The following is a 24910-nucleotide window of genomic DNA, read 5'->3' as shown; positions in this document are numbered from 1 at the left end:
TTCACAATACGGTAACTATCATGTGAGCCTGTTCTCCCTGTGTGATCTAGCAGAAGCAAAGTCCCTGTAATTCTTACAGGAGAAGAGTAATATTGAGCTACCCCTGCACCTGGTGAGTCGCTATTTACCTTGCAGTAAACGGTCGACCACATCTTATTTTCACAAGGATCATCTTGAAGGATGAGCATATCCATAGCTTTTGTTGTTGAACTTCCTGGTGAGAATGGAAAATGCCCCGAATGCATTATAAACTTGTCGGCGCTTAGGCTGTTTTGTTGAGAAGTAACGACAACTGATTGTACGCTCTCATGTGTAATAACTTTTGTGTAAGTTTATGCATGTTGTCTACTAAAGCGTCATTCAAAACAAATGTTAAAGTTGCAGAACAAATTGGCCTGATTTCTTTCTATGGGAGGTTTACCACGCGGGGTGGGTGGTTTCCAGAAGGCATAGTAACTTTCTTTACTATGCCTTCTGGAAAGGGGCAAGGATTTTGTGGCTTAATACCAGTTACTTTGAGTTTCTTTCATGGAATAGATGTTCCTAGTTTTTTGAGAGAGACATATGGGGTAATATTAATTTCTTTGATGTGTGCTTTAAGAATAATTATTTAATATGGTATGCCTTTGTGCAATACAAGCAAGCTTATCTTACTCTCCAAACTGTAGCTTTTGAATTTCCTGATTTTTAGAATAAAGTTTTTAGCTTTAAGATCAACCCAGTTAAGTGTTTATAGGCCATGTAATTAGGTTGTATTTTATAGCTAGAATCAAGTTTTTTGCTTGCATTGTAATGCTGGTTCTGTTACAGATCTGATGCCTTCATTTATTCGTCATGGTCCAACCATTCCAAGACGAACGGATATCTGCCTCCCTGACTCAAGTTCTTCTGCCTACTCTGCTGTTGGGGATGGAATACTTTCCAGAAACCAGAGTTTCCTTAGAACTCCAGTTCAGAGGCCACCTCATGAAATAATGAGACGAGAAAGCAACCGCCTATCTGCACCTTCATATCTTGCAAGAAGTTTGGCTGACGTTCCTCGGGAATACGGTTCTTCCTCCCAGTCATTTCTAACGGAAGCTAATTCTGTTTCAGAAAATGGAGATACAGGGGCCCGTTACTACTATGATCATTTTTTTGATGGACAAAGGAGACGTCAACTAAATGATCGTGTACATGAGGACTATAGATATTATGAACACAACAATGATCTTTTCCAAAGGATGTCACAAAACCATGGGAGACACACTTCAGGCAAGTGGTTTTCTTTAAATAATACATGAAAAGTAATTTTGCTCTGGAAATGTTTCTTTAAGCTGCTGCGCATGTGTTTTAGTGAAAGTTTGCACTCTACAAATCCTCTTATAATGGCAGTGGTTTAGCAGGATTTGTTGCTTGTTTACATTTATGGCAGCCAGATAATAACACTGCATATATTGTATTGAAGAGAAGGAAATGGAGGGAAATGTCTGTGTAATAAAAAAAAAAAAAAAGGCTAAAATGTATTTGAAAGACCTGTTGTCTTTCATACTATGAACATACCTCCTATTTGTCTAGACTTAACCTTAGTACTGTGTTTTTATTTTTTTAAAATCTTAACTATTTCATAGCACTTTTTCAGCAGCCAAGTAACCTTTGTTTGTCAGCCAATCAGAGGGCGAATAAAGCGTGACAGACAGACAGACAGACCTAGGCTTTTATAATATTAGAATACTCCATTGGTGAAAAATCTTTTTGGGTTTGCTGCATTTCTGGAGCCCTTCTGCCATAGGAAGTTGACCTTTAAAAGGGAAACAAGTTGTACTTAGTTTTATATCATGAATCATTAGAACTCTTCTTTGAACAGAGAGGATGTTTAAAGAACCATTTTAAAATTGTGCATCGTGTATTTTCAGAATGAAATGCATTGTCAGTTGTTTTTTACATGCAAGCTGTGAGCAAAAAATGCAAATCTGCCATCTCTAAGAAAACAGCTAGCAAGAATGTCAAGATTTTAAGGTCACTGACCTTGTGTGTGGAACTTTCGTAACTTAAGAAAGTTATGCTTTTGTTTTAGAAGACTTTTTTATTTGGTCATGAGTCAGGAGGACAGCTAAATGCCAAAGAGAAATGCTGGCATTACTGTTTTAAGTCTGTAAATGATGCAACTTTAATGTGAAAACATTTGAACAACTTTATTTGCCTTTGCTAAATGTTATGTAACACAATACATCTGACCTGTCTAGACTTGGATTGGTAGTCATCTATGTAAGTCATGTGTTCCTGTTCACTTGTAGCAACCAGTCATTAAAAACTGTTGATTCTAGGAAAAGGGGATATTGCTGAAAAACATATTTCATAGTGGTGCACTGATGCATCAGTCCATATCATATCGGCACTGATAAAAGGAAAATTAGTATTATCAGCAATCAGCCTTTTTTGGGCGGTGTGGCCAATAATGTCACTGATAAATGCCGCGTGCATGCATGCAGCCAGGATTGCAGCACAGCAGCGTGGAGAGCAGTGTCTGGCCGGTAAGTCTGTGAGGTGAAAGGGGCGTGTGGGGAGCAGATTGGGTCCGCCACAGTGAGAGAGGCAGTGGGGCTGGGGCAGGGCAGGCACTATTCAGCCAGGGCTGCACAGGGCACGGGACAAAGCTGTGGGCAACTTGTCCTGGGGGGCGCAACAGCTCATGCTGCTGTGCATACCCCTGGGGAAGGCACAGGGGTCCTGTGCCCCCCTGGATTTGTGTGCAGTGTGGGCTGTGCACTTGATGCCCCCCAGATGAGCTGCCCTATGCTCTATCCTTTCGCCCTGCCCCACCCCAGCTGGGCAGCACCTGCCCCTACCCCACTCACTCCCTCATCGTGGTTGCCTCGCTCTGCCCTCCCTCCCTCCCTCTCTCCACCCTTTCCCCCAACAGACTTAACAGCTGGACACTGCTCTCCAAGCTGCTGGGCTGCATATCAGTAATCAGATTGGTATTGGCCAATATGGCTGGTTAATAATTGGTCATCAGTATCATTCAAAAAAAATCCTTCTTGGTGCACCCCTAATATTTCACCAATCGATGCTTCAGAACAATGTTGAAAGTGACTTGAATGCTAATATAAAGTGGACAAAAATTCAGGAAATGTTGATACTTGAGGACGAGCAGGCTTATTTCTTATATTAGAAATGCAGACCTTGAGATGAACATGGTTGTGTGGGTTGGAGAAATGCCTCAGTTTCAATCTACTACAAACTAAAAGCAGTTATAGGTGTTGTGCCTATATTGTCTGGCCAAACATAGTTTCAGAGTCTCAGTTTCCCATTTGCTTCTGCTCTTTCCTGTTCAGCTATTTGTGTAAGAGCTGCACAGAAAGCTCTTAGAAGAGAATTTTATTTCACCCCTACTGTACCTCACTTGATGCTAGAATTCAGAGAGGAGCTTCTGCCATTTACCATATTTACCCAAATCCAAGAAGACACAGAATTGAAGACAAGTCCCCCAATGATTAGATTCTGTACATGGAACAGTTTATAAATTAGTTATAGTTTTCCATGTGTAGAATGTATTTATTGGTGGGTCATCTTAAATTTGTGTGTGTATCATGTCTCTCATCCTTCCCCTCCCCTCCCCCCAGCTACAGTGCAAAAAGTAGGGATGGGGGTGCAGCTGGGGAGTGGGAGCCAGTGGGGAGGGAGGTTCAAACAGCTTGCCCTTTGCTCCACCCCTACCATTTCCTCCCCTGCTGCCTCTCTTGTGCCTGCCCCCCCACTCCACTCCCCCTCTAGTCTGCCTGGGGCTGGAGCTAGTTGCTGCTACTGGGCTAGGCTAAGGTTGCAGTAAATGTGCTCCATGGTCCAGGCTGGGGCAGGGATGGAACCTGTAAGTGGTTTGGCAGTGAGGAGGCCATGGGAGGGTGTGGGAAGGGGCAGGGACCTGAGATTGCAGGGGTGGTAAAAGGTATTCTGGAGAGGGGGAAGCAGGCAGCAAAACCTTGTCTTGGAATCCAGTCAATGTGGGTCTTTCTTGCCAAGTGCTCCCCTATTTTATTGTTTATTGAGCAGTATTTAAAACTGACAAATGTTTAATAACTTTACAGCTGTTTTGTGCCAGAAGCAGACAGGAATACAAGCAGTTTTCTTCTGCTTGGCTAGTGAGAGAAGCAAAAATGGACGATCATTCCTCTTATGGAAAGCAGTCTCTTTCTTACCTGCAGAATACGCCACTTTAAATTTCACTGCAGTAGACAAAATGTTCCCAGCTCCATCTTTCACTTTCTTTGGCTTTATATCTTTCTCAGCCTAGGACCTTACTGTTTTAAAAACAGGATCTTCCCTAAACTTTCCTCAGCTCTCTTCCACTCTTGTTTGATTCTGAGTCACCCCCTGTATTTTAACCCTTCCCTTCTGGAATCTCTCCCTTCTGATTTTTCTTCTTTTCCCAACTTTAGCCATCTGTCTGACACTTCTTGGCGTCAGGTGCGTTAGCCACCTGATACTTAACGTCTCAGTAAATGTAACTATCTTTCCCCCAATTTTTTTCCCGAAATTTATTGTCTATATAGTGGCTTGAAACTAGATTATGACCAGGTCATCTGAATGGTCTGCTCTTTTATAGATAAGACTCAAACCTGTGCAGTAAAAGCTACTGAGCTTTCAGGTGGGACTTTTCAGAAATGTATTTTAGGCATTCAGGTATATTGTGTTGGAGGAGAAAAATGACTATCCAAACAGTGGATATGCTGAGCAATAATGAGAGTGAATGCTCCTCCTGTCAAATTGTGTCCTTCCGTAATTGTAAGATGAGTCATGCAACTGGGGAGCAAAGAAAAGTGTTAAGCAGTAAGGTTAAAAGGCAAATAGGATCATTTTGTACTGTCTCAGTAAGCTTGTTTTTTGTAAATGTTATTGAAAAAATATGACTTCTGCTTAATGCTTGTCTTTGCTGCTTTTTCCATTTCTTTTAATGCTCTTTCTTATGTGATGTTTTTGGAATCATCCTACCCACAAGCAAAAAAGCCTTACCTTCTGGAAGTATGTTCAATGATTTTTTTTTTTTTTTTAAATTTTCGGGGGGTGATGAGTAGAATGACCTAGTAACAGTAATAGTTGACTTCATAGCTAAAATAAATTCTAAATAGGGTATGAATGCTCAGGATATATGAACTGAACAAAAATAGAGCTCAAGGGCTTTTTACTAGGCTGCACTTGTCCTCCCACACCCTTCATGTTTGGTGGAACAATTGTGGGTGTAAAATTTGTGCCTGTGCAATTTCAGCACAATACAAACCTTGATGACTGACAATCTCTCTGCATTTTTCCCGTTTTTGTTTAGCCTCTATGTTCTTTTCTTCTCACCTTCTGCTCTGACCAATCAAATGGCCTGGTGGAAGATGACCTAGAGCAGAACTGAGACACACATGCAGTATAGATTTCTCTTTCCCACTTTTTCCAAGCAGGCTACTTTTATAACAAAACCCCTTTGGTTTGTGCAAGCCCCCTATTTTGCTGTTTCTGTCATGTTTGTATATTTGAGGGCCTGATTTTGAGTTGAAAGGCATCTTGGACCCAAGGGTGTTCAACCCCCCAGGCTGCAGGCCAGATCCAGCCCTGACACCATGTAATCTGGTCTGTGAGGTGCCCCATGTGCCATGGCACCGCACAATAGATGGAGCACACAAGATGGGGAGCTGCACAGGGGCCCAGTGCTGGCATGTGGGGTTGGGCAGAGGCGATGCAAAACCAAAAGGTTCAGCATACCTGTCATGAACTTTTGCTATCACTTTGCTGCAGTATTGCATTGCAGATATATTCAGTGGGAATTAGTACTGTACTGTAAAGGAGTTCTTTTCTTTTGTCTGTCTTTCAGTAAGCACTGCTGAAGGTATTGAGAATATGATTTGCTATAGGCCTGGCCCAAAACTTGGCAGTATCTTCCATTTTAAGATATGGGTGATAAAAATAATCATTGTTCCTATGCATATATAGTTGCATCCTTAAAATAGCAGACTGGATTCAGCAGGAATTTTCTTCATTGCAGCAGCATGTAAACTTTTTGCAATTAGTTGCCAGTTAATTCAGACAGTTAACGTAAGGACAGTGTGGTTTAAAAAAAAAAAAAAAAGGAAGAGAAAGTCAAGCTGTGTATGATAAAGCAGTACTGAGCTTTCTGAACACAAGAGTAAAACCAAAATGTGTAGAAATGCGAAAATTCGAAATGGCAAATGAGAATAGATGGTTTCCAGTGATGTGTAGGCTGAAATGGGATTGCAGGCCTATAAAAGAGGTTATGGTTTTGGTGGATGGGAGGGATTCTTCTACTTAGTCATCTGCATTTGTAGGTCATTGCTTCAGTGGCCCTGGAGGCCCCTTTTTGTCTACTGCTCCTGAGCCTTGGTAATGTTGTCACAAGGTCCTTGTGAGAGAACCCAACTTTTAAACCAAGTAAACAGTGCTTAGACTTTGAACAGGACTAAAACAATGTTAATCATTTGGGCAAAGCAATTCTGGGTCAGAATGAGAAACAATAAGGCGTGTTGTGCAAGTAGTAGAGTGATCAGGCTGTAACCTAGGAAAGTACCATGAAAACTGAGAAGTTGAAGGCAAGAGCATGTTTAAAAGCATACAAACAAAAGAAACCATGGCATGTTGGAGGAGTTCCGTTTCTCTATTTCAGCAATTGTGAGGGTCAGGAATGTGCCACCCTTTGACAGGAGCACCAGATTCCATGTTGCATGAGATCTGCAGCTGCACTTCTGCAGGAACTTAAACTTTTAACTTGTTCCTCAACATATCTGTCTGAATCAAACTGAAGCATGGATTGTCTTTATGGTGTGGTGTGTGATGCCTGTGTCAGTGGGGCAGAAATCCTCATTTGCGGGCTTTGGGTACAACAGTTTTAGAAATAGTACCTATTAAGATGGAAAGTGTCTCTAGGCTTGGGACACTTTCATGTTTGTAAACTGCCAGGCATGCTCCTGTCTGGTGGTATTATGCAGCACTGCTTGCTGTTGCCAGTATATATTTCAAGTGGTCTAGTAATTTAGTGAAATGTCATCCATTTTAATTCACCCTTTTCCTTGTTATGCCTCTTTCTTATCATGCCTCTTCCTTTGATGTACCTCTTCCACCAACAGTTTGAAAAAGATTAGATAAATTTAATGCCAGCTTCTGCAGCTGATACTTCTATGTTTCTAGCCTTTTTTTTTTTTTAAATCTCAAAGTATATTGTTCTAAATTAGAGCAGGGAATATTTTTGATATACATTTATATATTCTCACTTCAAGGAAGCACCTGCAGATTGTTTCTTCTGCAAGGCTGTTATAAGCAAAAAGCAGTGCATATAATCTATTTTTGATTTTTCTACAGCTGCAATTATAGAAGCTATAGTAGTAAGTTGATTACCAAGTTAAGTGCCCAAACAAATTAAAAGTCATCAGTAACTATACTCTATGAAAATCACCTGAATTCTTATCATTTCTATTATTCCCCTGCCAAGAAAATACAAGTGTTTTATGCTTTCAGGAAAAATGTATAGTCTTTTACTTCATAGGAAGAATGGGTTTCTGTACCGAATTGGACACAGGGTAGAAACAGACATTACCTGTTGTTTCATTTGTGGTACCATAACAAATTGTTAGCAGATAGACGCTGCTACCCTTCATTGAACAACATCAAAGGAAAATCAGTGGCATGCACGCCAACAGGTAGTAATAAACGGCCACTTTATCGTGGTGGGAGAGTATGGGCAGCCTGAGCTTCTTGTACTTTCTAGCCAGCCCAAGCAGGGGCACTTTCCCCCTTACAGAGAGGCACCCTGAGGGATCTCAGGGTGTCTCTCCATAAACAGGAAAGCCCTGCTTTCCCCACTTAGCCAGACTGTTCCTTGAAATCACAGGAGCAAGTGTGGCTGAGCAGGCAGAAGCCCCATTTTCCCCACTGGGACAGACCACTCCCTGTGACCACAGGGCTGGATTGGAGTGGGAAAGCAGGGAAATCACATTGCCCCTTGTCCTGCACCATCGAGGACGGGACAAGGCGCAATGCACTTCACCCAGTGAAGTAGATCACCCGTGATGCATTGTGGCATACCTGATCCCCTTCATTCAGCAACATCAATTTCTAGCCTATGTTCCAACAAAACATTCATTGCTTCATCTCAGTCACTTTTTTACCCAGGTATTAACTATTACATTGATCTGTTGCTTGCTTTAGTAAGTTGATGAATGGCTCCAAAACAGTTTTGAAGAATTGAGGGATCTGGGGATAGTTTAAGGTCTGATATCTCATGAAAATATTGTAGCTATGATTTTTTTCAATAAAACAAAGGTCTTGCTTTTCTGATGGGGGCATGCTTTCAAGCCTACAGACTTCATATTTGGCAAACAAATATTTTTCCTTCTTTTGACTCTTGCCTGCCTACTGTGGACCCCTGCTGTACCTAGACAACTTCTAGGATCACCTTTAATTCCATCTAAAACATTGTAAATCCAGTTTTTGAAAACGGTAATCTCTATTTTAAGGGGGAGGGTGTATACACACATACTGGTTGCTTAAATTACTCGGGAATTGAAGTGGGGAGGGAATAAAATAAGATTTGGACATGTGCTCATTTTAGATGTAAACTGAAAGGGAGGCCAGTGTTTATACTTGGGCTGAGGTTCTTTCTCAGAGCAAAATGTACACGTATTTAAATCCCCTGCTGATGCTGATATTATAAGCAATTTTTGTTTACACGTCCCAGTAATCTCAAACATAACAGTCCCATTAGCTGGAGAAAATACTGGCTTTGTTTATCTGAAGTCCAGTATCTTTTCAAGTGGTTTGGCCTTTTGTATTTCCTCTTGCAAATGAAAACAGGAACTGTTTGACATAATGGCATGTAGGGTCTCTAACCTTGATAATGGAAGGGGATCAGGAAGTCTCTTTGCTGTTGCTCCTTCTCCACGCCTAGATAAGAAATCAGGTTCCAGGGTGCCAGGTCTCTTCTTGGGATCAGTACTTGAGATATAACTTTTCACTTTCCTTTTGTAAAGGTAATAGACAGTAAAAATAGTGTAATTCAGGATAATAGACCAAGGTGTACTATGTCTAGAAATATCTTATTGGGGAGTGGAAATATTTCCAAGGTCAGTGCTCACTCAAAGAAAAGCATTGAGGCCTTTTGTCCAAGTACCTAGCAGTTAGTTCAATAAAAGATATTCCAAAAAAACCTTGCCTCATACGTTCCCTGGATCATCAAGGCTACAACAACACTACAACTTCTCCCAGTACCTTATTGCTCATAGCTAATATTTTAGACTGAAAATCAGTTGAATTGTTACTCCAGGACCTGTGTTGCCCTATGTGTAAATGACTCAGGTAATGGAAAAGAGTATCTTTCCAGTTCCATGCAGTTCTCTGAACAAATTGTCGTAAGGTCTGTGTAGTCCAAGCAGAATCATTGCTGAGTGCAAACTAACTGTGTTTGCTATAGTTAATGGAGAAGCAAAAGAGCAATGCTGACATTCTTCTGGCTTCAGCATTTTCTTTTGTGTTAACTGGCATACAAGAAAGGTCCTTTTTAGTGCTATTTTTTGGATGAGGAGGACTGTACCTGTTCCCTAGCTGCCTGCCCACCCCTTCGCCTAAAGTGCATTTGTATGTATACGGTACATAGTATGGACACAATTGGATATGTAATTTCTGAAAAACCAAATCTGCAGCAGTATTTAATCTGTGGAAACACTGGTGCTGTTTTTGAATTGGCTGTTTAACTTCTGAGAGAGGGGAAAAAGCTAACTTCTTCAATGCAGTTCACTTGAAAATCTAATATTAGGGCTGTAGCTGTGATGGTCAGGAAGTATGCAAGAAGTGAGGTTTTTTTATGATATCTTTTATTGGACCAACTGTATAGTTAGGAGAAATGTTAGACAAGCTCTTGGGTAAAAAGTGTCACTTTTGTGCCCAGAAGCTTGTCTTAACATTTCTCCCAACTATACAGTTGGTCCAGTAAAAAATACCACCAAAAAACCCCTTGCTTCTCTTCTATGAGTAAGACAGTTACCAGCTAGTTGGGAAATGCTAGTATCTAGTGGCATGTATTTATTGTGTAGATTTTAAAAGTAACAAATCTGGATTTCCTAACAGCCAGAGAAATACCATATTCTCTTACAAACAACATGCACCTTTTCCCCCCAAAAATTGGGGTACATATCTTAAGCAGGGAGGCTGGTTTCTTCACTGGAAAAGATGCAAACTTGGAGCTGTTGTGCATGCAAAGGTGACTGCCTTTTATGTCTGGCTCAATAAGCTGGAGGGGTGGAGTCCTGTGTTAACCCTGTCACAGCCTAATTATTGTAGCTCATGCCCGAAGCAGCAAGCTGCAGGTAGTATGCTGATGAAGCTCGGTATGTGGTACTGTCACTTTATTTAAAAGGAACTAACATAAATAAATAATGATAGTAAAGAACTGCGTCATGCTGCCACTCTTGCTGTGACTGGAAAAACATTTCCTGCATTCTGCTTTTCCTCCCCCAAAATTGTCTGTTTTATTTGTGTTATATGCCCAACCCCCCCCCCAATGGTATCCAACTAAAAATGCAAAAATAACACTAACAGGAAAAAAAATGAATCTATATTTTAAAGGTATGTGAAAGAGTTGAAGTTGAACATATGCTTTTTCAGAGTTGCAAACCACTAGAGAATGAAAGGTGGTAACTCGTGAAATTTTTTGGTTGGGTCACTGTGTGTTTTACATTTTCAGCTATGTTCTTTATATCTGCTGGAGGTAGCTTCATTGTTTATTGCTACATGAATTTCTGATGGAAAAAGTGAATTCCAAGTCTGGTGAAAGCAGGTCACCCAAGCACCAGCAACCAGACATGGTTTCTGTTTCCAGTAAATGCAAAATGCAAAGCTAGGAAGCTTTGATAAACTGCTCCAATATCAGGCATCCATTATGAGTAAAATGGAGAGCTCCTAGTGTCAAATGTTCATTAAGCAAAAACCGAATGTTTTTGGCAGGGGATGGAGATGTAAGGCCTAATTTACAGAGAGGTTATAGCTCCATTTGTCACTGATCAGTTGGGGCAGGCAGTTTAATTCCTCAGTAATTAGCATTTCATTTCAATTCTTCCACTTTCTAATCTGTTAGTGAAAAATGGTCTGTAAACATGTAGGTTATAAATCTACTGCAGCGATTTTTGTGTCATGATTCATCTAGAAGGTTATCTTTTATTGCTTTCCCTGGGAAAGTATTTTTACATTATTTTGAAAGCATGTTAATTGCTGGCATTTGAACTTTTTCATTTTCATTCAGGTATTGGGAGGGTTCCTGCTACATCTTTAGGAAATTTAACAAATCACAGTACTGAAGATTTACCTCTTCCCCCTGGCTGGTCAGTGGACTGGACTATTAGAGGAAGGAAATACTACATAGATCATAATACTAATACAACGCATTGGAGTCATCCACTGGAGCGTGAGGGACTGCCTCCGGGATGGGAGAGAGTTGAGTCAGCAGAATTTGGAGTCTATTACGTGGATCACATCAATAAACGAGCTCAGTACAAACATCCATGTGCTCCCAGGTATGATACCAACATTAGATTTTGTTGGTGGCTTTGTAATGTTATCAAGTGCTAATCGGCTTGATTTCTTTTTAGATCTGGCGTTTGTCTCCGTAGTAATGTATCAGAGATGTTTTATTGTCACGATGGCAGTCTTACTCATTTACTGGTTCCTGACTTTCAGTTATAAAGGGAGATAATGTTGAGGCTTTGTTTCCCGAGGTTAGGTTTATTTTAGCGTAAATTCAGAGCACAGAATATTGTTACCAGCAAACTAAGCATCGTCCTTTTGCTATCAGCATTCAGTAACAAGAAACTTTAGAGACAGAAGGCAATTTACAGGAAGAGACCACTGTTAAGTATTACCTTCCAGTTGACTTTTCACATCAATAACGTTGTTTCTGAAGGGGCCCTTTTGTTGCCATATGCACGAGTTAATTCTTCTCCAAGATCGTAGTCCAAATTTTATCAAACCAAAATTTTATATTTTGTGATCTTTTTTGTTAGTATTCTCCAATATGCCCTTTAGTGCATGTGCACTAACTTTCCTACTGTTTCTTATCTGAGAAGGGAAGTTGCAATGTGGAACAACTTTAAAACAAAAGACATTTTTGTTGGAAGAGCTTATACCAAATGTCACAAGAATGTATTTGTTCTAAAAAAAAAAAAAAAAAAAAGAGCATGAAGCAGCGAGGGAGAGGGTGGGGGGAGGCCGGCATGGCAGTGGTGGCCTTACTCCCCACTACAACAGAGGCCAAGTGAGAAAAGACAGAACAGCGGCAGCATGGGGTGTTGCGTGGCAGCACTCCATACTTTTTAAAATCATTTTTGTTTTTATTTAGACTGAGATCCCATTGCAGTAACAACTGCAGGAGGTGAAGTACTGCATGATGAATTTTTACAATCTGATGATAGATTTGTAGCGATGATTACATTTGTGAGTAGTAATACAGTTACTAAAAACCACTATAGAAGGGTCTTCTCCCAGTTAAAGAAGGCTGGAATTAAACCCACTATGCAACGGTACCATCAGTCTGTATGTATGACTCCCATTGATTAGTCCAGTCCACAAATGACTGGATTAATCAACATTTTTGATTGACACTTTGTTCAGAATTCATGCTTCTAATATGCTTAAGTTACTGCTTTTTGAGGTTCCTAGTTTAATAGAAATCTGTTGTTTATCTCTATATTATTCTTCATATAGTGTTCCCCGATACGATCAACCTCCTCCAGTGACCTATCAGCCTCAGCAAGCTGAAAAAAGCCAGCCCCTCCTAGTACCTGCAAATCCGTACCACACTGCAGAGATTCCAGACTGGCTACAGGTCTATGCCAGGGCTCCTGTAAAGTAAGTATTTTTTTTCCTTTCTCAGAAAATGCCTGTATGTTGAAAAACAAGAAATTTGCAAAGCAGCCTTTTTGCATGTTGTAAAATGATTTGGCTCATTTCTTAGGTATGCTCTCAGCAGTAAAATAAAATATAGGAAATTACAGTCAGTCCTTTCAACTGGGAAGCTCATAAGTTACCACAGGCAAAAGTTGTGGAGACCAGTTTATTAGCATGGTGTCTCAGTTCAGAAAGCTCTAATGAGCATGCCCTCAATGCTGTGCAGATGCAGCTATGTTGCTTCTGACCCAGGAGCCAGTTTGCTGAGAGCCACACACTGGGTTTTCTGTGTGGCACTGCCAGGCCTGGTAAGTGTGCATCCTAGATCTGACCTCTGCTCATCTTTGGCTGTCGTGCTAGACTGGTAGTTAACCCCATCTTGAGAAATTTTCTTTCTTAGGCAGAGGAAAAGGGCTGAGAGAGGCATGAAAGGGAGATACAGTCCGACAAACAAGCATGGATCCAAGCATCAGGCCCAATTCAGTTTTCTGGAGTCATGTGTATTAAGTACAGTCATGAAGCATCAAGGTAGTAATACGACTACCCTTCATGGATCACAAATATTTGAGACTCTTGGGTCCTCTGGATCCTGAGGTGAGGTTTCTTTCTTCCATCTCCAGCCTCTGACTTGCAACCCAAAGGCAACTGTCAAATGGCATTAAAACCCTAAGACTAAGTACAACGGGATGTTCAAAACCATCACCCCCCCACACACAAGAGAGTGTGACTTTTCACTTTCTGTAGTCTACAGGAAGTAGGGGAGTCTTAATCCTTTAATCATAATAATGTGTAAAATAAATAAATAGCATATAAGAACACTGTTTTGACCTGTATCTTGGAGTTTTTAAATGAAAACCTTTCTTCTTTCTTTGGAGAAAAGTGTTGGCAAACAGTGCATTTTAGGAAGGCTATATAAAAACTGCAGTGGTCCCTTACTGTTCACACAGATTTGTTAAAAAACAAGCTGAAGAGTGAGGAGTGTCAGGTTTAGTTTTACTTTGTCTTGATCCAAGACTAACATAATCACATAACATTTTTCTAGAAGGTTGATTATTAAAAGTTAATAATTAAAACTTGTTCTTTTTGGCATCAGTCTATACAAATTTCAGAATAAAATTAAGAATTTTGGACTTACAGTTAAAACCTTCACTCTTGTCCAAAAAGTTTAATTACCGCTAACTAAACAAAATTTAAAAATGTGTATAATTATACTCCTAAAAGGAATTATTCTCTGGTAGGAATTAGGAGTAAGAATGTGTTTCTCAGAACACATTTTGTGACTCTAGCAAAACAAAGTATGATGTTTCAGGCCTCAGTCGCAAGTGAGCAATAAAAAGAAAAACAGTTTTCAAATGTGCAGGTCGTCATTTTAATGACATTTTTCAGTATGAAATAAACTTGTAAGAGTGAAAAATTGACTTGTAGCAGCAAACAGGTCTGTGAAAATCTACAGGTTTGGTAGGACTTTCAGTGGCATCCAGCTTTAAGGTATTTTTAAAGGCTTCTAGTAATCATAATTTTAATGTATTTTATTGCTGCTTGTGGCTACTGAGCCTACCAGCAACTCGTGAAGATTTAAATTGGCCTAAATTCCAACAATATTCTTATGCACCAGGGACAAGTTCCTGTAACCTATGAGAGGGCTCATTTCCTATAAACAGCTGCTGGCCATAACTGCATTTCTTTATTTAGATTTTGAGTATCCAAACAGTGCATTTTTGAACTGTTTCATTGTGTGGCAGATGGATTCTTTTCCTTGCATTTCTGGAACAAGCAGTTTCAGTAAGTCCTGTAGGCCAAGATAAAATTAGAACAGAATGAGCTAGTCTACAGAATTAAAATGCTTTGCATATTTCAAAAGAAATAGTTTCTCTGTAAACACAGCAGTCTCTTACCAATTAAGTTTGTGTGAGGTGAGTTCCGGTAGTAATTTTATTAATAGGCCTTTGCACATGAAACAGCACACCATAATCGCTTGTAATCCTCATAACACCCACTGGAAGAAGGTAACTGCCTATTCCCCCCCAGGCCTTAGGCTAGAAGAACTGAGGATGAAAGGCAGCAGTTTGCTCATGGTCCTGGGTGGTTGGTCTTAGTGAATTGTCAAGATCTTTATTGCCTCCCATTCTGGAGATTAAGGGCAAATTTAAACAATGTTCATCTGTTGTTGAGCTCTGTAGCAGTAAAACACCAACAGGTTCAAGTTCATCCTCTGCCTTGTGTGGAGCAAGGATGCAAACCTAGGTTTCCATCCCCCCACAGTGAGTCTCCAGACTAGGCTGTGGGTTTTGGATAGGTGTACCTCACCCTCTGCAACTGAAGCTTGTCCTATTTTGCTTATGGTACTTGAATATTATTAATTGGGGGTCTGGATTAGAAGCTGAGTAGGGTGGATTTGATTTAAATCAAATCGATTTGAATCATGATTTAAATCACGATTCAAACCACTGGTCAGGGAGCCTTGATTTAATCATTGCTGCCTACAACAGTGCATTCTTGTTGTTTGTTATAACCTTTGTTCAAGGCTTAACATAGCCAGCATACATTCTACATTTGTCTTTAGCTCAAGGTTGAGAACTTCAGATATGATCATTCAATCTATTCTGTCATGATTTTGCTCACAAATTGTCATGCGATTAGGCCAGGTCTCAATATAGCACTCAGAATAGTCCACTATTGAGTTTCATTGCATGTCTTGTGGGATTTAGTTTGGTTTCTCCCACTTTCTTCAAAGCAGCTGCTGCAAAGTGGTGGTTACCGAAGTATTTTGGAATTTCAAAAAACTGCTCAAAATGTTTCTCTTTTCTTTCTACTGCCCCTCCCTCCTTGTATTTATCTCCAGGCTCCTCCTCCTAGTTCAAATCTACTCTACCCCCACAATCCTCTATTCATTTAACTTCTTGAAACTTGGTACATTTAGAGAGAGGGTAAGTGTTGACTGCGTACACAAACATGCAGAGAGACGAGAGATGATGGGTGGGTCATGTCTGTTAATTGTTATCTCCATATACTGCTGTTAGCAAGGATGTTGTCTCTGGAGACACAAATGCAGTTTAAGAACTGAAACCAAGCATCACAGAGATGCTTAATGGGATCATCTAGACAGAGCACTGAGTCCCATTGGGTAGAGCGGTTTTCTTTAATCTTTGCTAATCTATAGAGGAGCCTCTGAGAACCCCATAAGATTGGGCCCCTAATATAGTCCATGGCCTGTTCTGACCTATTTATAAAACTTTTCTAGAAAGGTTACATGAATATATTGTCTCAAATAGTGTATATAATTAGAAGTTATAATCTCTATTCCATGATGATATCTTTGAGCTTTAACATATCTTAAATTAAAAGTTTATATAGGTTTATTTTTTTAAAACTTAACCAGAAAAATGCATTTAAAAATGATTTAAATGAAAAATTAGCTTTTTTTTTTAATTATTATTTTTAATCGTTGATTTTTTTTATCTCCCCTGAAGCTGGGTCTCCTGGCTGAGCACCCTAAGTGCTAGGCTGTAGTCATTCTTTCACAGCCAGCTTCTGAAACCTGCCCCAGTCCCTGTATTTTCCTCCTGGCCTGGCTTAGTGGCTCTCCACTTGGCATTCTGGTTTCTAGGAGTCCTATTCTTAGTTGTCAGGCTCCACACAAAGTACATTGGGAGCCTAGGTGCCTAACTAAGGGTTTCATGTTTTCCTAGGTGGCAAGGCATCCAGATGTTAGGCATCATTTAGTGCTGCACTGCGGCACCTGTCCCCTTCTGTGGATTTAGCCCTGTATTCTGACTTAAACAATTGCTTTAATCATTTCAAATGTTAAGTCCTATGGGAATATAGTACAGATGGGGGATTGGCATTAATACTTTCCTTGTGCAACCCATAGTATTGCTTGTCTAAATCGATAGTGTGTGATAAAGTTAGATATCCCTTTTTTTTGTCCTGTTTCCCCACCCCCCATATTAAAAGGCAGGGTACCCTTTAAAAGGGAAGGTTAGCTGCTTTTATGTAAATGAAGTATTGCCAGAAGATGATGGATAATGGTAATTTTAGTACTCCAATGCCCTCATCTGGAATTTCCTCCTGTCGCATGCTAACAGCCAGAAATCTGTTACTGTGTTTAATATATCTGGTAGGTACTACTTCAGGGACACTTTTCAGGGTATGAAATGATCAGAGATTGGACAGAGTAGACCAAACAGACAGGAAGTGTGTTTGAAGCAGCTGATCCAAATGACCATTAGAATAACATTTTTTGGCCATCTTTTCCTATATTTATAGCCTGTTTATTAAAATCGCTAAAATATGCCAGGGTATCAAATCGCACTATGACGGAGGTGGTTATAGGAATCAGAAAGCCTGAAATCAGTGAATAGAGCAAAATATTTTGTGTGGATAGTCCACTTTTGGATTGGCCATCCGCTGAGTTCAGTTCATTAGTTACACTACGTCAGAAAGTATGTGTGCTATGAAACTGGCAGTGATAAATAACTATTGTTCGGACTGTTGCTGGAAGTGTTTGAAGGGTTGCCAGATGCTGACAAGCACTTTTTATCCAGAACTTAAGAAGCCAACATAAAAACCATTGTTTGGTTGGTAGCTTCACGCAATCAGTTAAGGCAAGCTGAGTGTATGTGGAGTAACCTGGGGTAAACCAACTCCTGTTGGTGGCTTTATCTCTGCTTAACAGCCCTCCTCCTCTATCCCACTCATGTTGGCAGCAGCTGAAGTCAAGTCCTGGCACCAAAATACAAAATAATGTCTTGATTTGCTGGTTCCTTTTGCTGGTAATGGCAGCCACAGGTAGCTATGGAAGAGCACAACTGAAGCTGTCTATGAGCCTGCTTTATCAATCATTTAAAAAAAGAAAAGAAAAGCTGCAAGTTGATGGAAACCAGATAAAGCAGGAATCAGGGGTGCCTATACATGTACATTGAGGCTCCTCCAGCATTGATTACAACTGAATGATCCCACCCCCTTGGTGTAATTATGGTGCATCGGATTAGACTCAATTGAGCCTGCTGGAGTGTGGTAATTACTGCACTCCAGTATCACATGCATCAGCGCTCCAGCACTGAGAAATGGCAGCAGGGGCGCTTTAACTAAAGCTCATTGAACAAGCTTTAGTTAAAGCATCCCCACCACCACTTCTCAGCGTGGGGACACTGATGCATATGATGCTCCGGACACACCCCTGCCGCCTCCCTGAGCACATGTATAAACACCCCAGGTGCCTGTTATAAAATAGCTGTGTTCAGTTCAAAGAACTCTTGACAGGGCACAGCTTTCTGATAACCAATGCCTTCAATCAACAGTTGTCACTGAGAAGAACAGCATTAGTGAATTCTTGGGAAGATCATTGATTTGGCAGTGCAGTATTACCAGCGTAGAATAAAATTAAAAGAAGTTTCTGAGCTGGAATGTTTGGGAGCTGTCTGTACTCCCATGTCCACTTTCTGATGGTAATGGAGCCTTTCCAGATGTGAGCCTTTTTAATGATGAAAATATTAATGTTTTTATTTATAATAGCACAGATCAGTTTACAGCTGTTATCCTTTCTTTGTCCTGGTGTCCTGGCTTGCACATTGCTCTACTTATGAATGAATTTTTCACATCAGATCAAGCTGATTATCAGGTATTTTCTTTGCATCAGTGGCACCTGTAGCAAGCTGGAACACATTAACACTTGAGAGAGAATAAAAAATGAGAAGTATAATTTAGATAGGTGTTTCACCAAGGTTGATCCAGTAGCAGAATATAAATGCATAAAGATGTTTACCAAAACAGTTCAGCCCTGAACTGCTACGGGAAAGCGAGGCAGATCAAACAAAATTCTGGGAATGAGACCATAGGAAAAACAATACCCTTTTCCCACAAAGTTTGGAAGAAGACAAAAAGCTTTACAATTTTATCATGTTGGCTGTATCCTTGACCGCAGTCTCTTGAGTGCACCCTTTCAAGGGCAGACCAAATGCCTTTATTCCTCGCAAGGTAAAACCTTGCCATTTTCCCAACTCCAGACTAGGAGAAAAAGCCTGAACGTATGTATGCTTGTGGCTTCTTCTGGGAAAGCAGCGGTTCTCCCAGGAGAAACTAAATGTCTCTGCAAGATCTACCTCTCCAGCCTGCAGCATACCTGTTTGACAGCTGTTCCCTTGGCGTTTGTCCAGCTCAGTTTAGAGCCTGCAGGACGCATCCCTTTGGGGTTTCTGATCAATACAGAAATACAATAACTCAAAACAAATTATCTCTGGGAATAAAGCACAGAGAGAAAAGGGGTTAAGAGACTCACACATGTAGATCTTACCTGAAGCTTTGTATTTTCTCCCAAGCTTTAGAAGGCTCCATTGTATTCAGAAATTCCCTTTACTAGGTAGGGTTCAGGTTTATGTCACTCTCATTTCCTGTACTTCTGTGTACCAAGCTTTAGGGAGCGCATCTTATTTTCAACCAGGCAGGTCCCGTCGTTGTACACCCTCAAGCAAAGGTATGCCTCCCTTTGCCAAACTCATCTGATGAATGCATCACAGGCTAGAGATAGACCATTAAAGAGAACCGCCTGTCCATTTTAAAGGTTGGTTGATTTCTTGCTGTCTGAATGGTTGTACAGGCAGTCCTCAGACTTAAGAAATGATTGGTTCCTGAAAACAGTGTCTTAAGTCAAAATGTTGTAATTGGAACCAATTTTCTCATAAGAAACAATGTTATAAATGAACCAAGGCCCGATACCCTATTTTCACCAAAAATGTGCCAGAATTTTGTACTCAGTCAAGTATAGATGAGTAATATAGTTACATTAATGTATTTATGTTGTAAATAGCAATCATATTGATTTGGAAGGACTTCTTTGAGGTAACTTTGCTCGACTGTTTGAAAGGCTCTTGGTTGGACTTTTTGAAGGCCTCTTGGCTGGAGTCTTGGCTGCAGGTTTTTTTGGAGTCTTGGCTGCTTTCTTAAAGAAGGTGTCCAAGGAAGTTTGGACAGATGGTCTCTAGGGAGACGAGTGACGCAGCAGACCTGTTCACTGGCATGACATTGTGTCGGATCAAGCGTAAAATCAAAACTGGCATTGTAAAGTTGAAACAGGGTGTCAATTTATAAACATTGTAAGTGCGAAACATTGTAACTCAAAATGTTGTAAGTCGAGGACTGTCTGTACTACTCTTCTGGGGCATGTAAAAACTCCTGCTGGAATGGCCGGTTAACAGATCACACCAGAGCAGGCAGGCATGTACAATTTTTTTTTTAATGACATAGATATCTCCCATGTTTTTCAAACAGCCTTTTTGTTGAGAAGCTGGTGTGCTTCCTCACTTTGGAGCAAGGGGTTGAATTCAGCTGTGCAGAGGCTGCTGATATGTCATAGAAACAGGTTGAGACTCATCCCTGAAAAAAGCACCCAAATTTGAATCAGTCAACCCCTCTGGAAAGATTGCAGCATGCTCAGGGGAGATGTGCTACAGATTGGCAGCTGAACAGTCCAGATGTGCCACCTCTCTGCTTAGCATGCTCTAGATCAGGGCTGAGCAGGACACTCCCTGCCATTGCAAGGTAAGTAAGTGGGGGAGAGAAGGAGAGTGAAAACCTGGGAAACAGTGGGGAAAGAGAACTAGATTAGGCTGCACTGGAAGGATTTAGCAGAGGAGAGGTTATCTGGCACAAGCAGGCTGGCAGTATGGCTGGATGGGCATGCTATAGCTGGCTATGGAGCATGGAGAAGGAGGAACGCGCATGGGAAAAATAGTGGACTAGGACTTGCTGTAGGCCATACTGCCCACAGGGCACAGCCCCCCACAGCTGACATGAGAATAAGCTGCAGCCAAATATGGACCAGCTGAACCATCTCAGTGGGGAAAGTGGTGAGTTTTCTTAAAATTGCCGTTCTGGTTTCAGATCCATGGAAATTAGAATGACTAGGTGGGGATCAAGGGGTCTCAGCACCGGTCAGGTCAGAGTCCTGAGCACCAGGACCGAGAAAGTTCTTCTGGGAACAGCTGGGGCAAGAAAACCTGGTTGCTACAGCAAATTTGAAAGGGCTGCTTATGAGGGTTGGTCCTGCACCATGCCCTTTTCCTGTTCCCTCCTGGACTACCTGTTTCGCCTGTAGCAGAACTGGAAAATCTGTCACGGGTCTTTGTGTTGCTTCCAAAAAGCCAGCTTCACTACCATATTTTTCCAGGAGTTGGCTGCTGGCTCCTAGTCTCCAAAAATCATCCCACTTCCAGGGGCACCAACCAGACAGAGAAATCAGAAAGTACATTTGGAAAACATGCCTGCCTGGTGGTGGTTCCTAATCATTTGACAGGAGCTGAAACACTGTAGAGAGGACTCTCTCCCCAGCTTAACCAGTAGCTTTCAATGTCGTTAGTCCTAAGGCACCTCTTGTTAAACTGAGGCCCCCCCCCCAAAATGCCAGTTCAATTTTCACTTGTTTTTTGACTGCAGAAAAATAATAGAGCAATTCTGTGGCAAAGAACCAAGAAAGCCCACAAGAGATGTAAAAGCTATATAAAATACCTGGGTTTACCTTGTGAATCATGTTTGCAGTGCTAACATTGTATAACACCTGCAACACCCTTGCACAGATCTCAAGGCACCCCAGGGTGCTTTATCACCCTGGTTGAGAATCACTGGCTTAACCTGTTTCTGAAGTTAGGGAGAGCTGAAGGGGGGAGGATATGGCATATGACTCTGCTTGAAGACTACTCTGAATATGCATGAAGGGAATGAATTACAGTTTCGCCACCTTAGCTGTGGCTTTTCCAAACTTCTGAATGCTTGAATCACAGCTTCATTGTTCTTCCAAAGCAGCCACGTGTGTATAATGAGAAACTAAAAAAATGAAGAAATAAACATGAAAAATGTCATGGTGGCCACGCCATGGTGTGATATAATCAGCAAGGGTATGAAATACCAGGTGACCTAATTCAGCATGCATGGAGTTTATTTTAGATAAGTGTGAGTTACTGACTAATATATAAATGAATCTTTGTTGCATGTAAAACAATAGAAATAAAACTGGACTCTATTTGATCAGCTGTCTGGTTCCCTTTAAAGCCTAAACTGTGCCAGTTCTCATCATGGAAAATTACTTGCAAAAGAAATGGCATTGTCTTGATCAGTCATAAGACTTGTTTGGCAGTATGTACATGAAATGCAAAAATTCACAAGATTTCCAGTGCACTCAGATCTGTTAGTGAAATACCTGAGGCTTTGATAGGTTTGCTTGTATTGTTCTGTAGGTTGCTAATTTTGGCCTTTTGAAATACATTAGAAGTCTGAAATCAAGGAAAGTTGGGTATTTACATATTCCAAAACAGAAGAAAAAATAAATCATTGAGTTTAAACAAGAGATTAAAACCGTTACTGGCAGAGGAAAAACTTATGGCTGACTTGCTGCATCTGTGTGTATTTAGCAACATAATGCTAAAAGAAAGCGGGGGTATCTAGTTTAGAAAAATGTAAATGATAGAGAAATGATATAAAAATCTGCTAAACAGCTAACTTTGGGTGTTTATTCACAGATTCATTGAAAATGACTCCCCATGTTTTTTCTAGTACCTTAATTGATACTGCCTTTCTGCCTTGTCTCAGGGTTTTCATCTTACTGTGCCTTGCCCTTCATTTTGCAAGGTAACTAATCTGTCGTTTAACGGAGGCTGTCTAATTGCAGGCCTCTGGAGGTTTTTTATTGCACCTGGCTGTAGTTGCTGTGTATACGTTCCCACAGTGCAACTTGTTTTTGATTAACGCTTGGTGACAACATCTCTTCTTTGCTTTCACATATGAAACTTCCCCATTTGGAGTCCCCTACAACATCTGAGAACAATAATTTTTTCCCTTTCCTTTCTCTTATTTTGCACACTTCTTTATTCACAGGGGCAGCATTTCAGCTTCCCAGTACCGTGTCAGTGGTTATGGTTTTTTGCCCTCTCAGAGTAACAGTGGAAACGAAAGAAAGAAGTTGCTTTATGTCAGAAGATACTAGAATATAGAGTATTGCCTTGGAGGAAGAGACATTAGGACTGACCATTCAGGGACAGATTTCACAGCGAGAACTACTAAGCAGGGAACTCTTGGTGGTTGATACAACAGGTTTTAATTACGGAGAACAGGTTAGGTTAGGCAGTGAAGTGAGGTCATTCTACAAAATCCAAAAGGTTTCACTGGATAATTCAAGCTACCATGTTTCCTTGTTCATTTGCTCCATTCTGTGACCATTATAGCCATTATAACAAGCAGTAATACAGGGATGGGCAAAATACAGCCCAGGGGCCGGATCTAGCCTGCCAAGGGATTTTCATAGACATTAGGGCTGGAAGGGACCTCGGGAGATCATCGAGTCCAGCCCACAGAAGGTCCCTCGGTCCTGCCTAGCCCTGGTGCAGGGGAAAGCCCAGGCCATGGTGCTTTTGGCCAGTCCCACCACCCCCAGGTGCGCAGCAGGACTGAGATGGTACAGTGGCCAGACTTGCTTCCCTGCATCCCTGGCAGCAGTGGTTCTTTCCAGCTGCCACCACCACCAGACCCAGCTGAGCTGCCTGGGCTCCCTGGCCTGTCCACCACACATGCACCGCTGGGGGCTGGAGCTCCGTGGTAGGGCACACAGACGGGTGGATAAGGAGCAGCTATGGGCAGGTGGGGAGCAATGTTAGCAGCGGCACAGGTAGGTGGGGCCAGGATCACTGCTCCCTGGGTTCTGCAGGCCAGGATGTGCGGGCAGATCATGGCTATGGCCCAGGGCCCAGGCCTGTGCTGTCACCTGAAGATCCTGGCCCGCCCACCCGTCCTGCTCCCAGGTACAGCTCCCTGCCTGCCTGCGGCCCCATCCGCTCTGCGTGCCCACGCACCTTGCTTGCATGGTTCCTAGTTGGTTTCCATGGAGACCCCAGGATTGCGAGGCAGTGACAGCGCAGGGCTGGGGCCCAGGGCAGAGCCATGATCCACTTCCTGCATACCACCACCTGCAAAACCAGCACCCATTGTAGAGAGCAGATCTCAGCTGGGCCTTGGCCCCACGCTGTCACTGCCCTGGATCCTGATCCTCACCTGCCTGCCCACTCCTGGATGCCATTCCCCACCCACCTGTGGCCCCATCCCAACCACCCAGCTGACTGCAGAGCCATTTAGGGAGTTTTGGGGAGCTGTTGTGGGGGGGCAGGGGGGAAGAGGTGGGGGAAGTGCTGACCCAGCCCACAACAGCTCACAAAAACTCACTAAGTGACCCTCAGACCCAAATAATTGCCCACGCCTGCAGTAATAGGGGCTGGTTTTGAAGGGTAGTTTTGGGCAGCCTTCCTTTCACATCATGTTCTTCATTATGTGGAAATGTGAGTCAGCAGGAATGTGGATCAAATGATGTGGCAGAAGAGCACTTCAAAAATCATGTAGTGCATATGCTGTTGTTCCTAAGAGCAAAGTATGTCTATTAGTAGTGCTCTTGAAGGTTCAGGAAACTCTTCAGAAACAGATGTTAGAACTGAAAGAACCCAGGAAGGATGGCTGTGCCTTAAGGAAGCGATCCTTCGGGCACTGAGGGAGACGATCCCAGTGCAGGGGGAAAGGGACCAAGAGGCTTCCTTGGCTAACCAGAGACATCCAGAGCAGCCTAAGGGCAAAAAGGGGGGCATATAAGCAGTGGAAACAGGGAGAAATTACTAAAGAGGAGTATGCCTCCTCAGCTCGCAGTTGTAAGGAGGCAGTTAGAAAGGCCAAAGCTACCATGGAGCTCAGGTTGGCATCCCAAGTTAAGGATAACAAAAATTTGTTTTTCAGATATATAGAGAGTAAAAGGAAGGCCCAGGGCAGTATAGGACCACTACTGAATGGGCAAAAGCAACTGGTGACAGACGGGGGGAACAAGGCTGAACTCTTCAACAAGTGCTTGCCTCAGTGTTCCTAAATGAGGGGCAAGACAAGTCTCACAATGGGTTCGTAGAGAGACAACCGCAGGGCGTCAGACTACCAAGCGTTGACCCTGAGACGGTGCAGAGTCACTTGGAAGGAGTGGATGCGTTTA

The 24910-nt window shown here is 41.8% G+C and overlaps 1 protein-coding gene across 3 annotated transcripts in view; it reads left to right on the top strand.

The window, feature by feature from the left end:
- SAV1 (salvador family WW domain containing protein 1) overlaps positions 1 to 24910 on the top strand; it is a 28120-nt gene that overhangs the window by 459 nt on the left and 2751 nt on the right. Inside the window, exons 2-5 of one of the 3 annotated variants that reach the window (XM_019550949.1) lie at positions 811 to 1254; positions 11267 to 11537; positions 12724 to 12867; positions 13133 to 13214. In XM_019550949.1, coding sequence (XP_019406494.1) covers positions 811 to 1254; positions 11267 to 11537; positions 12724 to 12867; positions 13133 to 13214 — 941 coding nt within the window. Of the gene's footprint in view, positions 1 to 10; positions 113 to 810; positions 1255 to 11266; positions 11538 to 12723; positions 12868 to 13132; positions 13215 to 24910 lie in introns of those variants that run through there. The other 2 variants (XM_019550948.1, XM_019550947.1) reach the window with 2 other exon arrangements.

Source organism: Crocodylus porosus, unplaced genomic scaffold, assembly GCF_001723895.1.
Source record: "Crocodylus porosus isolate Cpor-Errol unplaced genomic scaffold, CroPor_comp1, whole genome shotgun sequence".
Classification (NCBI taxonomy): domain Eukaryota; kingdom Metazoa; phylum Chordata; order Crocodylia; family Crocodylidae; genus Crocodylus; species Crocodylus porosus.
This window is presented reverse-complemented; position numbering and strand designations above follow the sequence as displayed.